Below are 18,404 nucleotides of genomic sequence, written 5' to 3' on the forward strand. Positions count from 1 at the left end.
ATGAGAATCAGGATGAGACTCAATATTGATGATTTCACTTTTCCACTTTATCGGAGCAGATCCGTCGAAGGAGAGAGTTGATCTCATCAACCCAGTTGCATAAATGGATAACTGAAATAAGGGAAACATCGCAACAACAAATGGATAGCATATGTCAGAGGATAGGGGGGATAGCATGCACACATGTATGCATCAATGATATCAATCAAGATCATATATAATAGTATTAATAGTATAATATAAGGAATATGTATAAGCACAAGTACCCAAAAGCATCAAAGAATCGTGTCACATCGTATAGCGTAAAGTGAATCGTATAAATCGTTAACAACAAGAAACCCAAAAATCAATCCATTACTTCTCCTTCTCCTTCCCCTTTATGGACGCACCCATAATCCCCTTACCTTCCCAGCTCTCCACCAGACTCTTGACACTGCCACTTCGTTTCTTCTGTATCTGACCCAATTCTTTCAGGTTCTTCTCAGAAGTCGACGCCGTCATCTTTCCCGAGGAAGAAGTGTGGTCAGGGAATAACCTGGCGATAGCATCGGATCGCTGAGATATCGGTGGGTTCAATGACGGGTAAAGCCTTGTACTGTCTGAAAAGGATGACGATGGGGTGATAGATAAAGATGGGAGAGACCTAGAGTGGGTTATACTGGATGATGTGGTTGATACGTCCTTCAAAGAAGATGACGGTATCGTTATTGGTTTTGAGGGAACTAGAGTATCCTTAGACGAGATGACCGGAGGATTTTTCGAGGACGAAGCAATATTTGATCTAGGGGGTAGAGGTGGGGGGGCCACAGGGGTCCATCTGGATGAAGTCGGATGGGCAGGTCTAATCTCCCTCATTTGAGTAGTGGGCAATACATCCTTTTCTTTCTCTTTACCCTTATTGATGGAAGACGTTGTAGTGAAAGCGGAAGAAGAGATTTTTGATTTATTGGATGCTGGAACCGATGTATTCTGAGCTTTTGATTTACCCCAAACGAAGCCTAACATCCTCTTGATCGTTGAAGGCGGTTCGACAGCGTCTTTCGTCGACTTGGTCATCATCGGGGTCTGAGGTAAAGCAGGGACATTCGGTCGGATCCTCTTGAGAGCTGGAGTTTGCAGATTCGTGGAAGTAAATGTGGATGCAGTCGAAGAAGCAAGTTTCGATATTCTCCTTTCGATAGCTTGTACTCTCAAAACCAGCATCTCTCTACATCCAAGACAAAACACACAAATCAGTCAAAGCTCTCATAAGCAAGCTATTTAGATTGGTGAACTTACCTATCCCAATTTCTTCCCTCTTTCCTCTCATCGTCCAAAAACCTCTTCACAACATTCTCTATATCCCACTCTTTAGCTTGCACCTCCTTGGGCGTACCAAACGTACTTCTCCTAGCCCAAGCCACAAGCCCACCGGGTATAGAAGGTATCGGTGAAGATGTCGCAGATCCGGTGACGGGGAGTTTCTTGATTTCTCTTTCTTTTATCCATGTCTCCTTCTCTGCCCTGTAAACCTTCTCCAACCTCTTCCACTCTTTCACTCCCCATCTTTCTTCCTGTTCTTGAGCATCATCCTCATTCTCAGTCGTTTCATGAACAGATACAAGATCTCTTTTCCTCTTCATTGGCGAAATAACCTTTCTAGAATCGAGTCTGGGCGTCTTGACGAATGCTCCTGGCACAGGATAATCTTCAGTCATAAAGCTCATCACTGACATCTCCCGTTCAGGCCTCATCACGCTCATGGATTTAGATCGAGAGCGGGATCTTCGATGAGACTCAACAATTTCCAATTCAGCTTCATTCAGTAAATCCCTCTTTTCTCGTTCGCTATGTGAGGTTGATTTGGTAGAACTTGCAAGATCCTGTTCTTTGGACTTCGGTAAGATACCATGTTCGATATATGCGTGATTCTACCGTTACGCAGATTACGACATTTAGTGTTTCTTCTCACAATTGACATGAGATGGCGGGGGATACTCACAAGTTTCAATATCGCTGCAGCTCTAGCAGCCGCTTTCGGATCCAAGCTAGACACTTCAACTACCGATTTGAAGGAATCATCTCCTTCTCCATCGAAATGCTCATCGTCCGCTACCGAGGCAGAAACAGCAGCAAGTTCGTCATGCAATGATCGACGGGGTTTACGGATTACTACGGATTCTTCACCTTCTTCTCGGTTCGCCTGATTTGGGGAAGAAAACTGTCGCTGCTGAACGGGAGACGATGCTTCTTCTGTGGTTGGCGAGGAAGGTACAATTTGTTGAGAGAGCTTTGATGTGCCGACTCGTTGTGAGAGCATACGTTGGAACGAAGTGACGCCCTCAGCTTGAGTGGTCGAGTTGGCAGATTGGAAGACCGAAGGCGGAGGAGCGGTCTTGGGAGTGGAAGATTCAACGTTGAGCTTAGTTGTCGGGAGAGGAGGATAGACTGATGGAGTTGAAGGTCCAGCAATAGGTGATCGGGAGGTTGATCTTGCCCTGATTTCACTCGGTCCTCGTGATGGTGTACATGGTCGTTCACGTGAGGCAGAAGGTGAACTCCGCCTTACAACAGGAGGGATATCAGATTCGAATGGTACATCTTGTACCATATCTTCGGAGTCGGATTCAGGTTCTAACTTGATCATCCCACGTTCCACTAAACGAAGGACGATCCTTTCCGGTATCTCGACAGGTTCAGGTGAAGCTTCTTCGGACTGTTGAGCATTTTCCTGCGCCAATGAATTATCTTCGTCTTGCGCCTCCTCCGCTCGTTCTTCTTCCTTCTCCTGGTTCTCCTCTGATTCTCCATCAGACCTATCCCTCAGAGGTACTTCATATTCTTCAGCCGAAAGATTCCATGCAGAATTATCCGCTTCCGCCGTGACGTCTCCTGCTGCCGAGTCTTCTTCTCCTTTATCCTGTTCGTCTTGTAAGCTATCTTGGAATTCGCCACGATTCGCGTTAGGAGCAGCGACATCTTCAGGAACGTTATGAGGTTCTCCGTCGACATCTTTTGAGACTGTCTGCGCTGGCACGGATACCTTTCGGTGAAGTCCTTCTGCAGATGCATCGGTTCGTGCCTTCTCTATCGTCTCTGAGCTATAAGGGACATCGCGATCCTCATGTTTGGTGATTGCAGGAAAAGGTGACAGACTCCTCAATTTCGATAACCTTCTCAAAGCTCTATCAGCCTCTTCCAAGATTGCATGACCTCTTTCCTCAGCTGAGAATACAGGTGTGGGAGGAGGTAAGGGAGATGGTGATCGATAGTTGGAGTAGGAGAATTCAGGTCGGGGTGTGAAAGTTAGATCACCTCGATGGTGAATGAGCACGAAAGGTGATCTGGTAGGTGGAGGTGATCGTAAAGAGGGTGGTTCGTAATTCGTTGTCGAAGGGGAATGAACAGGTGTAGTCGATCTGAGTACAGGAGTAGGAGAAGGGGACGGTGTAGACGTTCGAAGTATTTTGATGTTTTCCGCAGGTTGAGTTACTTCGGTAGAAATCTGTATGGCAGGAAGTAAGGGTGATTGGGGTGTATCGTTCGATCTGGATATCTCCGTGTGAACATGTTCCGACTCTTGATCATTTTTTACGTTTCCTTCTTCGTGCTCAGGAGCGACAGACACTGAATTTACAAGGTAGGTTTGATCAGCTGTGATAGCATTCCGTTTGGCTCGACTTCTTGACTTACCTTGAATGTCTTGCTCAATCTCCTCCTTTGTCCCGTCCACGTCCAGTGCCATTTCCTCCTGCAATGGCTCGACGAACTCATGCACTCGCGCATCTGCCTCAAAAACCTCTTCCTCTTGATCCCTTTCCTCTTCTTGATGAGCCACGGGAGTCTCGACAGATAGTTCTCCTTGAGTGACCTTACTGGTTTCTTCCTGTTCACTCCTCTCAACCAGAGGTGACATCGACCGAGACCGAGCACCTTTCTGAGAATCAATGTGAGAAGTTTGTATATCCTCCTCTGAAACTTCCCAATCCAGCGAGTCCATATCCTGAGTAACGTCCCCAAATTCCTCACTTTCACCTAGAGAAGGAACATGATCAGATGAAGAAGTCCGAGATGGTATCTCGTCATTCAAGGTTTCATCCGAGATGTATGGTTGTTGATGAGGAGCTTCGACGTTTGCGGACCCTTCATGGACAAGAGATACAGGAAGTGTACTTTGTACGGGCGATGGTTTCGACTCGGGGTCAGGCGCTGAGATATCGTTTTCTGATACCTCCCAAGCATCGCCACAGGCATCTTGAGTCACATCGCCTTCTCCTTCGTCCTCTTCATCGACAGAAGAAGGTTCATCTGGTATGGTAGAAGGTACGACTTGATGTTGGACTGGATCCTGCCCCTTTTGCATTTCATTATCTTCGACATATGTAGAATGGTCCTCCATCTGTTGATCCATAGCGTTATCGGCCATACCGGTTCCCTTAACAGGCGTATGAGAGACGGTATCTTCGGTATCAGGAGAGGATCTATCTTCAGTTTCTCGGGTGAATTCGATATCCTCTTCTGTGTTATCCCAATCATCACCACCTTCCATCTCTTGCGTAATATCTCCCACATCGTCAGCAGCATCGACGACAGGTGAAGAGGATCTCTGATCGGTAGACTGAGGTCGGACAGTGATTGTATCATTGTTGTCTATAGGTTCGATCTGCTCTGCTGAAACATCCCAGTTATTGACATCCATCTCTTGGGTCACATCGCCTGGTTCTTCGATCATGTTATTCTCTTCGTCGATATCTGCCGCTTGTGGCGCAGGACTTGCTCTTGATCTGATGACAGGTGATGAAATAGGTTCTTCTACCGATTGATGTTGTTCCTTATCCCTTGGCGGTAAGATTGGAGTATAAGACCTCCCATCTCTACAGTGACTTTCAATAGTCTTATCAACCTCCTCTTCCTCCTCCAAAATAGATTCACCTAATCTTCCTAAAGATCCTAACAATTTCCCAGAAGCATCTTTCCTTGATTTCACATGTATAAACGTATCTTCACCTATACCTTCCAACTCCGCATCCGACCCATCATCCGACCATGCACCACCCATACCCGTACCGAAATCTAGATATTCCTCGTTTGATGGTCCCATAGGAAGTAACGTATGATCTTCATTCTGATGGAAAGTAAACGGTGATGAGACAGGTATCTGTCCATCAGTCTCATTCCCATGTTCGAGAGATAATGATAATCCATTTCCATCTCTTGTATCATGTTCAGTATAATTTTCATCACCTTCTTCACTCTTGAGTAATAAAGGATCATCACCTGGACTGCCATGGATGGGTCTAGATAAGGTTCCTATCCTCCTACCACTCAATGCTACATCCTTGGGTGTCTGAGCTACAGATCGCCTGCCTCGGGGTTTAGGAGTTTTCGTATTGATATTGGCTGGGACGGACGCTCGTCTATCATATCGAGAAGTGGGGGTAGTACGCGTTTTAGGAGAAGTTGGTTTCCTTCGTCCGACTGGAGCAGTTGATGGTACTTGCTCCGTATTCGTTAAACGAGAAGCAGCAGGAGTAGTGGTTGATTTAGTCGACCGTCCACCGGATTTTCTACTCCCTCCACCTGATCTACGAGACGATTGGGATCGGGATTGGGATTGGGAAGATGACAGGTTTGGCGTTCTAGATCTGACTATACCTTTACTTTTCGGTCTGACGGTCGCTGGCGTATTTGATTTGGATGTAGATGCACCAGGGGTATTACTCCTAGCTCGAAGTGGTATAACGACTTCTGTTCCGTCTGAATGTACTGGTACCGATGGACTCTGAGTGGGAGTCTGACCAGGTTGAGAAAGCCTAGGTGATTTCTTTCTTCTCGGATTGGGCGAGACATCTTCGGCTAATTTCAGGGGAGTGTCCCATTCCGTCGTTATATCTCCTAAACCAAGTACTTCTGATCTAACTCGTCGGGGAGGAGTGGGTGATGGTCTAGCTCGAATACGAGATACCCGAGACGGTCCTGCCTGCGGGGTTGGAGGGAGGGCGTGGGGATATGATCCAGATTGAGAAGAGGGTGGGGTAGGTAGACGGGATATGGCATTGCGAGTGACGCTGTTTGTCACTATTGTTTGTTTGATGGGTTGAGATCTGCTTGGTGAGCCAGCCTGAAAATCAATTATTGAGTCAGCCATCATCCACCGAGGCATGTATATAGTAGCTCACCGAAACTTCCTGACTGTTTGCAGGAGTCATCAAGCCTCTCCCTCCTAAGATACCGCCTCGGGCATCTTCCACATCACTATCATCAGTCAGGTCAAATCCAGGAGAAGAGAAATCCATCTCTGGCGGTCTCATGTTCAACAATAACGTATCATCTTCGTTGACCTGCAAAGGCACAGATCGACGAGGTACGTATGGGGTAGATCCGGGTCTCGACGTGAGGGTAAGGTTGGGAGATTGACCGATGGGCGATGAAGATGGAATACCATTTCGAGTAGGTATTGGCAGCCTGTTTGCGGGTGACTGGGCAACGAACCGAGATAGTCCTGAAAGATCATTGGCGGGTCGAGGTGTAGAAGATGATCTGGGCTTGGGTTTTGACTTTGACTTCATTGGACTAGGCTGAGACGGTGACATGATGTTCTCTTCCCGTTCACCCAACACAGCTCTCTTCTTCACTGTTGATCCATTTCTTTTAGGTGACGAAGCGAGGTAAGTTGTTTTGTTCTTGACGAACACAGGCTGAGAGGGACTCCCGGCTGGAGATGTCCTTGAGCTGGTAGCGGATGATGTTGATACTCGCAATAGGTGCGGTGTCGTGGGATTGGGTTCACGTATGGTTCGGACCATTTCTTCGATGGCAGGTGGTGGGATGAGGTGGGCGGTGTTTGGATTATAGTGATATATATTACTGGTACATGAGATGTTGAGTGTGAACGTATGATTATATGAAGTTGACAGATGGTAACATGCAGGGTATTGATCAGGTGTTGGTGGTGTGAGCGAGTTGACGAGTGATGATTGATGATTGATGATTGATGATTGATGGATGTTCAGATTGACGATGCTAATGATGTTTGTGTTATCTCCTACTTGCATTGCAGCCAGAAAACAAAAACAAACGCGTTTCCACACAGAACATCTTAAATGGGCAACTCAATTGGAGACAAAGGGGAACATCTATCGACACGCGCCACTCTCAGAATCTACCATTGATCATCAGTATAATGCCGGCAAATCCCGGTTTCTCCATCTTTACCCTGAATTCCGGAGAAAGGATGAGATGTCAGGGTAACTTAAGGGGGTGTGTGTAAGCTCGGACCCCTTGATATCAATCTTTGGTCTGTTGGTCGTTTAGTTTAATCAGTCAGTCAGTCAGTCAGTCACGTCTGATCAAACGTCATCCATCCGTCGTTTCTTTCTCTCTCTCTCTTTTACTTGTCATTCCATAGCTTGTCCTCATCGCTATACCCATCACATCTCCATTCTTGCTGTGACCGACTCGCATACATGCTCACTCGCTACACCTGAAAAAGCTCAATCAACGCGACAGTCCACTCCTAGCCTGATCAGTTCCTTTCGGCTTTAGGTAACCGACCATCCCGCCTCCACCACCGACCTGTCGTCCTTTCTCATACGATAGCACTCCCCCCACTCGATTGATAGTCAGCAGTGGCTAATCCTTTGATGCCCTCGAGCTTCTTACCTCCTATATCGACCTCATCATCGACCTCCTCGATGCATCCATTCGGCAAACCTCCCTCAACTTCAAATTCGGCTCAGCCCACTTCGGCTAATGGCAATGCAGCTACCAGTCCGAATGTACCCACCTCACAACTCGGCTCAGCCTCGCGTAATGGTACACCTTCATCAACGCCTGGAGCTGGGAATGGTCTGAGGCCTAGCTATGATTTCATAACGGAAGCTGCACGAAGGGAGCGTGATCTTGACCGGGCTAGAGGTGAGTTCGGTATGATGATGAAAAAGGTTTTTTTCACAATCGTGCCTGGGAGTGGAAGTGTTTTTGGTTTATTTACCACCTCTTACGCACGAATCGGCTGACACCGGATCACTCGACTCTGATAGACATGACGGCCAAACCCATTTACTCTACTTCCTATTCGACTTCATTGTCCAGACCATCAGATACATCAGCATCATCCTCACACTCCCATCTCCCTCAGCATCATCACCATCACCACCATCCTCATCACCCGGGCAGCAATCCGACCTCTGCTAGCTCGACCCCCAGGGAAGAGAGACCGAGCCCCTTCGCATCCACCTCGACTTCTTCAATTGGTGGCACAGCAGGAGCACCCAGGAAACCTGATCCGATGAGCTCAGGATTTGGCTCTGGTCTAGGTCGGCTTGGTGCAGGGTATGGGTTGTTCGGAGCTGGACCTTTCATCAGAGATCAGGAATACAAGGAGAAGGAGAGACTGGCTCTTGCCAGGAGAGGGAACGAGAGAAAGAGAGGGAGAGGGAGAGGGAGAGAAGCACAAAACCCCATTCTATCGAGACTTCCCCTTCACATCGAAATTCAAATCCAACAAACTCATACTCTCGCCCATCCCTTCCTCCTTCACCGACTACCTCCCGTACGCTTCCTGCTCCCGCTTCAGCTGGTAAACCATCCATCTCACCTCAAATCCCTCCTGCAAGCGCGACTTCCGCTACCGGCTCTGGGTCTCGACCTAATCTGCCTCTTCCATCTTTCGGCTCTCTAGGCTCGAGATCTCTTCCTTCACCTTTCGAAAGAGACGCACGAGAGCGATCGACCAGCACGACAGTAGCTGCTAGTCCTAACCCTACTCCTGCAATTGAATCTGCTTCTACAATCTCTGGTCATCGACGAACACCCAGCGGGTCCAGCCAGAGAGGTAATGAACCTCTTGTTTCGGGACCCAAGAGCCCGGTCAAAACTTCCTCTCAACCAGCCACGACTGTCAGATCACTATTTGGACCTCCTCAACTATTTAACGAAGCTGCTAAAAGCAGGGACGGACAACGATCACCTGTCTCAAGGATCCAAACGACTGTTACACCACGAGATAGAGATTCCGCCATTTCCCCTACAACCGCGACTGCTGCACCTCCATCGAAAAATGTTCCACCTGCCACCTCTACCACACCTGCCTCACAGTCCACTCGTGCACCTTTCGGGGGCTACTCTGGTCTTGGTGGTCCAGCGTACCACGGATCGTTTGGTGGATTCGGCCTAGGTGGGTTCGGAGGATATGGAGCATTTGGACCCAGATGGGCTGATAGAGAACGAGAGCGGGAGATGCTTGAGAAGAGAGAAGAGGAGAGAAAACGATCGCAAAAGGAAGCTGCTGAAGCTAAAGCGAAAGCTGAGAGGGAGAAGGACGATAGGTTCGTTGATTGGGTTAAAGAGCGAGAGAGGGAACGTTACGGCCCTGCGCCTGGAACAGCTTATGGTGTTGAGGCTTTCCAACCTCCCCGATCGAATGTCACCACGGCACCATCAGCAACTCAAGCAAGTTCTGCTCAACGTCCTGCAAATGAACCTAACTGGCGACAGACCCCCGCAACTTCAGCATCAGCGGCAGCGGCAGCGGCGAATCAGAAAGCGAATCTCACCAGACATATCGAGGTGATACATCAGCCTGAGCCAAAGAATCCCGTTGGGCCAATTACTACAGTATCGAGTGACGGATCCTCAGTGATGCAACAAGTTGCGCCATCTCGAGAACCTAGACCATATGGGTATAAAGCTGAGCCACGCGAATATCAATATACACCTCGTGATAAACGACCTCGTATGGACGCTGCTGTTGAAGAAGCTCAGAACGCCCATAGGAGATCGAGTAATACCAAAGCTGCCAAGAGACGAAAAGAGGAGGAGAAGAAGATAGAGGTTAACAATAATCCACCAGTCAAGGAGAAAGACTGGTCTGCCCTCACTAATCCTATCAGACGATGGCCTGAGGTTGGATCGAGTCAGGTGGAACAGTGGTTGAAGACTGTGCCAGATCTCAATCGAGTAGTTTCCACACAAGTGTATCAGGGTGATCAGTGGACATTAGCCAAATCTGGGGAATCTACCAGCTCGAACGAGGGTGGGTTGATCATCGTCAGGATAGGTGGAGGGTTCTTGGGTGAAGATTGGAAAGTCAGAGGAGAAAATGGATGGGACGAGTCGACACCTACCCCTTCACCTACACATTCGACCGATAATGTGATTTGCGGGAACGTCAGTAAAGAGAGGAAGATATGGGGAACAGATGTTTATACGGATGATTCTGATTTAGGTTTGATATTGGTCCATGCTGGTTGGTTAAGATGGTCCAAATCAATCTCTTCGCCTGTCGAAGTACAGAAGAAAGGACGTAATCCCCGAGATCAAGATGTTATCAATGTGACGGTCAGGTTGGTACCTCGTCTCATCAGGTATACGGCCACCGAGAGGAATGGGGTGCGAACAAGAAATTGGGGAAATGGTCATGATGGGAGTAGTATCGTTGTTGAAAGGGTTGAAAGGATTGCTGTGAGTGATTTTATCCATCCTGCCCATAAGGACTAGACGTTGATCGTCGATGACGACAAATACTAGGTTGATAAGAGATATTTGAAGACTCGACAACGAAAATCGAGGATATCAGAATGGGCAAGACAAAGACAACTTGTTTCACCTCGACCTCCAACGATCAATACCGAAGAAGGCGATGAAGATGGGGGTTTGCAAGATCTTACGTTGATTACGGACGAGGATGTCGATGAAACTATCATGTTCTGCACACGCCTTGTACCTGACAAGAAAGGCGACGCTGAATCTGTTGGGTGAGTAAAAACCGTTATTGATTACGGTTCGGAAGTTTGATACTTACTGTGGATGTGACATATATAGATTCGTATATACCCCTGAGGCATTGAAGGATTGGTTAATATCGCCTTTGGAGACTTCAGGATGGACTTTGTGGAATTGTGATCTGGTATTCACGACTGATGAAGAAGCTGAACGGTGGGTGTTTCATTTCTACTGTTATATCTCAGCTTTACTGATTTATGGCTTTGTTGGTGTTGCTCTAGATATCAAATGAGTTTATCAGATTCATCGTCAATCGACAATCCATTATTCGACCTACTCCTCCTTAAACCCTCTCTTGATGGTGAAACACCTTCCTCTCGTGAGGAGATAGCCATTGAAAGATCATTCGATGATATACATTTGTTGAAACAGGGTATAGCAGTCAGGACGCAGGGTAATAAAGGTTTATTGATCAAACCTAAAATATGGAGATGGTCTATACCAAACGAGAAAAGAAAAGATTGGAGGGAGGAGTTTGAAAAGGGATTGATTGATCAGGATGAGAGGTTGGGCGAGACTGAATACGGAGGCGAAGCTGAAGGAAGAAGGGAGTTGAAGATTGAAGAAGAAGATTAGAGCTAGAGCTGAAATGAATTTGAAGAATGTGCAGTATTTCTCTTGGAATGTGGAAATTGGTTTGAAATTATATCTGAGATATGGTAAATTAGTGTTGGTATTGAATGAGGAGATGAAACAATGAGGGAATCGACATGTGATAAGAATGGATGTATATGCATACATATATACGCTCTACTTTACTCCTCCCTCTTTTGCTCTCTGTGAGACATGGGTCTGCATGTAGTGAATTGGATGATGATCATGTCATGTCTACTTTTGAGCGGAGAGAATGCGATGACGATCTGACCTCCACTTTGCATCTTCACCTACGAGTCTGAGTACCAGTAAACCTAACCCATCTTGACTTCCTTTCAACCAACACTACACCAACACTGTACAGTCTCGTAGATACATCCAGCTTACTAGCATTCTCGTCATCGATGTTGACTCGAGGATATCCGTGTATCATCAAATATCAAACATCGAATCTCAACTCAAGATGCCTCGACTTCCAACTTCGAATTCCCGCCCTGGAAATGGAAAATACAAACCCCCACCATTCCTATACCTACGTTCGTTCCTTCCCATCCTCCTACTCATCCTGATATTGTCTTTCGGACTCGTATCGTACTCTCTCTTATCGCATTTCAAGAGTCCTGCGGTGAAACAGCATTTGGGATGGCAGAGTTGGGATATCGTCGAGATGTCTACCTCGAAAAGTGGGAGCGACGTGGTGATAAGTGGGAGTGAGAATGGGACGGGGCATATGGCTAGTATACCTATAGAAAATTGGGTGAGCCGAGTGATGATTCCACCATGAATCATAATGAGCTGATAAGTTTGTGATGGTATAGGATCCACTGGCATTGCATACGACTGGATGTAAGTGTTACTACGTCTACTACTACTGAAGGAGAACAAAGGGATATCCTCTATCATCAGCAACATCGATCTTGGATTGTTATGGAAAAAGAAAGAGAGACCCGATCTATATATTATCATCATTATCGATCTATGATCTATAAGTGTTAGGAATTGTATTTTGCTAATCTTCTATCTACTCGTACCTATCAGTGACTGAAATTGCGGTCGCGCCATGTTATTTCCCTCCTTACCTCTTCCCAGAACATTGTTCGCCTGAGACTACGCCCGAGCTAGATAAGTTGAAAGGTAAGTGGGTAAGGGTGGAGAGGGATCTAAATATCAGGACGGGATTATGGTTAGTCTCTTTCATCTCTTAACTTACTGACCCTCGATACTATCCAAGGGGGATTCATTATGAACCGACTCCAAACAATCCAAAGAACGGTTGATACATATGAACGCTCCTCTCATCCAATCCACTTGTCACAGCGAATAGAGCAGGACGATCAACGAACTAACTCAACATTTCGTTTGATCTTATAGGTACCTAAACATCTATTATCGTCGAACTCGCCGACTCGACGCAGACCTAATAACAGACATCCAAATCGTTCCTGAACCACCCTCAAAAGAATTACAGTACGATCTTGAGAATGGAGGTTGGCAAAAGGCATCGGGTAATCTACATTCTGGTGTGTGGCCGAGTAGACCTGAAGAGAGGTTATGGTATAGGACAAAGAGTCAGGGGTGGGATGATATATGGAGAAGACAGGGTGGGTATATTTTCAATATGATCGTATTTTTCCTTTTCAATTTCAAGTATCATTCTTGTCCCTCCGTCTCAAGATAGGATAGAAGAATTTCAACCTTATCTAATCCTTCTGTATACCGTAGTCGCCGACAACAGTACCGAAGATGTGATACCTGAAGATGACGGTGAGACATCTAACGGATCAGTCGAACCGATCCAGTCGGGCGAATCGAACAAAGTCGAATATGGCGACTATATCACTGAAGTTGATGTGATTTACGGCGACGACGAACCGTTTTTCGGATTTGAGAGGATCCAGGGAGGAAAAATAACGGAAAGTAAGAAAGATAAATGGGAAAGTGTAGGATTGGCGGTCCGAAGAGGTAATCCAGGTGAGTACAAAGTCACTTCGAGCATTTGTAGTAAGGAATTCCTTCGGAGATCGCTAATATTTGCTTTTTTTCCTTGTTTCTACTCAGTCGCTCCTAGAGCTCAGGTACCCAAATTTCATAAAGATGGGACATTCAAGATCATGCAGAGTGAGTTGATTTGTATTACAACAGGAAAGGAAACGTCGACTGACGAGTGGTGTATGTACGGACATGTTAGTCGCAGACCTGCATTACTCGGTGGGAGAAGGTCAATGCAAGGATACAGACAAGACACCTTGTTCGGGAGATTCAGATACTGCTCAATGGTTGGGAGAAGCTCTGGATGCTGAAACACCTGATTTAGTGGTGAGTCAGCTTTTCAGTCCTATATCAGCAGCTGGTGTATGCCCGAAAAGAAGAAGTTGTACTGAGATTGCTTTCTTGAATTTTTAGGTGTTTTCTGGAGATCAACTGAATGGTCAAAGTACTAGTTACGACTCAAGATCTGTTTTGGCCAAATTCGCTAAACCGGTAATCGATAGACAAATCCCTTGGGTAGCTATTTTTGGTAAGCAAACAGATCCTCATCTGATCATGATCATAGCGGTAGCAGCATGCTGATGGGGTATTCATAGGTAATCACGATAGTGAGATTGCGGAAGATCGAGCAGAACAGATGAGAGCTTTGCAGCATTTGCCTTATTCGTTGGCTAGAGCGGGTCCGAAGGATGTTGATGGCGTGGGCAACTGTGAGCTTGGTTTTGGCTTCTGCTGCCTTGGTCGTGAAACATTCAGCTGACCTTGCTTCGTGATATAGATTATATCAAATTACATTCCGCTGATGGGTGAGGGACTTAGATCTAATTTCAAATTGCTTACTGTTTGAATTCAACGTGTGAGCTAACTCGTGATGTGACGATACTTCAGCTCGAACATGCACATATTCACATTGTACTTCCTTGATTCTCACGCACGTCAAAAACAGAAACTACTATGGAAGACACCTGATTATGATTATCTGAAAGAGTAAGTTCAACCTTCTTGGTTTCCTTCTTTGACTTACTGTTGGACTGACTCTATTATTCTGTGAACTTCAGATCCCAGATAGAATGGTATCGCAACGTATCAGCATCGATCAACCCGATATCTAGACCATTCCAACCTGATGGTGGATGGGACTTGGGGGATATATGGCCTTCCAAACGGTCCAAATCCAAACCGTCTAGGATCACTCGACAGGATGAAGAGAACGATAATGACAAGACACTAGCCAAGCCCAATGCGATGATGTGGTTCCATATCCCCCTTCCTGAAGCGTACATGGACGCGGACCATCCAGATTTCTTATCTGAAGATCAAATGGAAAGTCTAGATGTAGGTGTGAACATGGATGGACAGGGGAACTCGAAACATAATAGTGGATTCTTCTATAATGCTATCAAAGTTACTTATGAGTATGACGATGAGGAGGAGGGACAGACAGGAAGGAGGAAAAGCGAGGTGAAAGTGTTGAGTCATGGGCATAATCATAATACTGATAGATGTAGGAGGACAGATGGGATTTGGTAGGTGTTGTTTTCTCTCGAAATATACACGGTGTCTTAGACAGCCACTGATTATGATTTGTTGGGCTACGTTGTAGGACATGCTTTGACGGAGGTTCTTCGTATTCTGGATACGGCCAATTAGGGTTTGATAGACGAGTGAGAATATACAACATATCATCGTACGGAGAGAAGATCGAGACGTATAAAAGGTTGACGAGCGGTGAGGTCATCGATAAACAGGTGTTGGTTGGTGAAGGCGCAGTGAGTGGTTGGGGAGAGGATCAGGTTTAAGTAGTGTCAGTGTCTGTATATAGATGTTGTACATGTGAATAATATAGAATGACATGTAAATATCTGTAATCACCTCACTTTCCGTTAATTCTTTTTAGTACTGTATCTGTCGAAAGGAGGGTAGCTCAGCTGTAACATCCTTTGATTGCTGTGTTGATTGCTGATGGTGTGAATAAGTAAGACACGAACATACAGGGATGATCATCACGCCAATCCATCCATGTTGATATTGATGCGCGTATTACACGAGGCGATCATGGGCGAAAGGGAAGAGGTTTGGGGCGTAACCATGAATAAACGGAATAGAGTTTACAAAGTTATCTGACAAATGAAAAAAGAAGCGAGAAGCAAACGAACAAGTTGAGTAGGTCATGAAAGGTATACTGTATATAGCACACAGTACACAGTACATGGATGAGCAAAGCATGAATATACATACATACTCTTATATGTCCGTATCTGATTACTGTATTTCTAAATTCCATGCACTTTGTTATGAAATTCACCGGAATTACTCATAACAGGATCTTTACGTAACATGTCACGTGTCTACCACACGACAGGATAGAAGATATAACCGGTATCGTCAACGCTTTGATCACCATCCTCTAAAAAAAACACTTCATCTCGTCTACCATCGCGGACTTCACCAAGTGATCACATCTGTCGATAAGATACATTGATGGATATGAATAATCTAGATAGGAGATACTCGGAATGACCGCTGACACCGCATGAGTACTCTTAGCGGATCAATCAGCACAGTTGGCTGAAATCTCCATTTTCGGTGAGCGTATAGTGCACAGCTATGCCGGCTTCCGCCGCCTTCTTTCTTTTTTGCCACCTTTTCATTGTTATTGTTGTAGTTACTCGACCAATTAATAATGTTTTGCCGAGTTCAACTTTGATCTCAAGTTCGTCGTATTCTTGCATCTGTTCACATCCTATAAGCATCTGTATATATATATATATATAAATACCTTGGATCCCTGGTAAAGCTATGCCAGAAGGACACAGGCCAACTTCGAACAGCAATGGATCTGATCATCTTAGACAGAGGAGGTTTCATCGACGTTCCCGAAACGGTTGTCAGCAGTGCAAGACCAAGAGGATTCGTTGTGATGAGCAGCGACCGGTCTGTGGGCACTGCTCACGAAGGAATACGCAGCACCCGGTGAGTTGTGGAGGAGGGCTTCATATTGCTGATATCGAGTCCAGTGTATATATGGCGGTGCTGCGGAAACATCGACCGCTGCGATGCCGCAAATTGACATCGCCTCAATGACCTCTATGACTGTACCCCTCAACTCGCCAGTCACCTTGCAACCCTCCAACGACCCCAGCCATTTGCCTTTGGGTGACATCGATTGGTCCAATTTCACGTCTGACTTGGCTCCCGGACTCACGATTGGCACATACCCTTTAGACTTCTTGTCAATGCAGATGCCGGACTGGCTTGTAAATTTTGAATTGCCTGCGACTACAGCCTACGTCGAGCCGCTCAATAGTCAAGCATACACTGAAACAACGTTGAATGGTACACTCACCGATGTCACGTCGAGAACACCATACGAGCGACAGATGGAGATTCTACAAAGGCCTGACGAACTTGCGGTGTATTTTCCTACCGAGGAGCAGCGGCAGATAGTAGGTGTATAGTCATTTCCTTTGGCTGTCCGAGGAAGTGGCTGATCCTCAACAGTTCCATCATTTTGTGAACGAAACGGCTCCAGATCTGCTGGTCATACCTGCGGTCGGCGCCAACAATCCATGGCTAGCGTATCTTTCGCCGCTTGCTATAGGTCAGCCATCAGGCCAAGACGTATCACATGACGCTTTCCGAGCGTCCTTGTTATCCCTCGCATCTTTTGACATCGGGATGAAAATGAACGCGGCTCTGAAGCATTCACAGAACAATGCAATGTACAAATTGAGTGAGACTCAACGGGGTCTTGCTATGCAATTGTTGGATTTGGGCGCAAATATGAACGCGGGAAAAAATGACCTCGGCGCTGCGGACTTGATAGTAGCGGCTGCCCTCGTTTTGGCTATCCGAGATGTGAGTAGACTCGGGCCTGACTGGTCGCTGACACGGTGATAGAGACTCGCTGGATCACAAGAGTGGGAGGGTCCGTTGGATCATGGAGTGCAAGCGATCGCCGCGCAAGACGGTCCTGCTGCATATCTAGGAAAGAATCCACAGGTAGAAAGGCGATTTCTCTTGGAACAAATGGCATGCGTTGAGCTATTAGGTCAATGCGATGATGATGCGTTCTATGCGGGATGCTGATGGTAAAGGTAAAGGTACAATGACGAATTGGGTTGCACCGAAGATCCTTCGATGGGACAATGACGATTGGTTGAAGGGTTCCAATGATGGTGAGGGAACCAATCTGTTGATCCGAGCTTATACGATCAGACGGATTGCAGGACCATCTTGCGTTGGTTTACGGATGGGACCGGTGAGTGGGCGTTTGATTGTGGATGTAAGCTGAAAACGGGTTTAGACCGGCTTTACAATTGTGTGCGAGGGTGAGTGACGACGACATATTGTTTCCACGCTGAGCATTCCGCGCAGGCTATGATAATTTGGGATGAGGCCCGTCAACTGGATAATTTGGAGCGAGACAACGCAAATTTCAGCTATCCTGCGGTGGACAACTACATAAGAATGAGAAAGTCTGCGTTATCTTTGCAGAGTGTTCAATTACTGGACCAAATTAAGCTTGTTCGAAACCGACCCTGGGTAAGGAGTGTGATACTGTAGTGCTAGCGTACTTTGCTTACCCAACAATGCAGCCCCTGACACAATCTACTCGAGCCATGCGAGGCATCACCATCCTGCTCCTAGCACTCGAGATTGCTCTAATGGCGGATCCTCTTGGACTAGAGGTGGATGTGAATGATGAAAAGGTACAGTCAAAAGTCCGAGTTGTATTGAATACGGTAGAGGAAGCGATATCTCAGGGAAGCTATTCCGGGTAAGTCATTCACTGAAGTAAACATGAGGGGGAAATAGGTCCTGACATCACAGGACAGCTTTCTACTACCTCTCATATGGATGGCAGTCTGCGCCGTATCCGAGAACAAGCAGCGAGTGGAGCGTCTCTTTGCCAGATTACAACCGCATTACCGTATTGATGCGGATCTGATGGAACGGCTAGCCAAGTTCGATTGGTCCGCTTACGTTTTAGAGGATACTGACAAATGGGAGGAGATCATGAAAATTACCAAAACGTATGTTCCGATATTCTAGCA

At 46.4% G+C, this 18,404-nt stretch overlaps 4 protein-coding genes across 4 annotated transcripts; 3 read left to right on the top strand and 1 right to left on the bottom strand.

Moving 5' to 3' along the window:
* Positions 1-354: 354 nt before the first annotated feature.
* V865_005543 (uncharacterized protein) lies at positions 355-6,785 on the bottom strand (the record flags this gene model as incomplete). The annotated part of the gene is made up of 5 exons (XM_066229314.1): positions 355-1,207; positions 1,279-1,910; positions 1,982-3,606; positions 3,673-6,100; positions 6,159-6,785. 5 exons carry the CDS (start codon positions 6,783-6,785, stop codon positions 355-357), a joined length of 6,165 nt encoding a protein of 2,054 aa, XP_066085411.1.
* Positions 6,786-7,622: 837 nt separating this feature from the next.
* On the top strand, positions 7,623-11,340 carry V865_005544 (uncharacterized protein; the record flags this gene model as incomplete). The annotated part of the gene is made up of 6 exons (XM_066229315.1): positions 7,623-7,896; positions 8,022-8,297; positions 8,354-10,443; positions 10,510-10,736; positions 10,804-10,917; positions 10,986-11,340. 6 exons carry the CDS (start codon positions 7,623-7,625, stop codon positions 11,338-11,340), a joined length of 3,336 nt encoding a protein of 1,111 aa, XP_066085412.1.
* A 481-nt stretch (positions 11,341-11,821) lies between these two features.
* Positions 11,822-15,146, top strand: V865_005545 (uncharacterized protein; the record flags this gene model as incomplete). Its single annotated transcript, XM_066229316.1, has 13 exons — positions 11,822-12,115; positions 12,177-12,204; positions 12,397-12,541; positions 12,730-12,959; positions 13,081-13,329; positions 13,417-13,476; positions 13,547-13,674; positions 13,762-13,876; positions 13,944-14,057; positions 14,126-14,153; positions 14,236-14,334; positions 14,406-14,873; positions 14,951-15,146. 13 exons carry the CDS (start codon positions 11,822-11,824, stop codon positions 15,144-15,146), a joined length of 2,154 nt encoding a protein of 717 aa, XP_066085413.1.
* Positions 15,147-16,427: 1,281 nt separating this feature from the next.
* Positions 16,428-18,402, top strand: V865_005546 (uncharacterized protein; the record flags this gene model as incomplete). Its single annotated transcript, XM_066229317.1, has 8 exons — positions 16,428-16,793; positions 16,849-17,205; positions 17,248-17,398; positions 17,566-17,608; positions 17,654-17,678; positions 17,725-17,892; positions 17,946-18,127; positions 18,186-18,402. 8 exons carry the CDS (start codon positions 16,428-16,430, stop codon positions 18,400-18,402), a joined length of 1,509 nt encoding a protein of 502 aa, XP_066085414.1.
* Between the last annotated feature and the right edge of the window lie 2 nt (positions 18,403-18,404).

Source organism: Kwoniella europaea, chromosome 1, assembly GCF_036810445.1.
Source record: "Kwoniella europaea PYCC6329 chromosome 1, complete sequence".
NCBI lineage: Eukaryota > Fungi > Basidiomycota > Tremellomycetes > Tremellales > Cryptococcaceae > Kwoniella > Kwoniella europaea.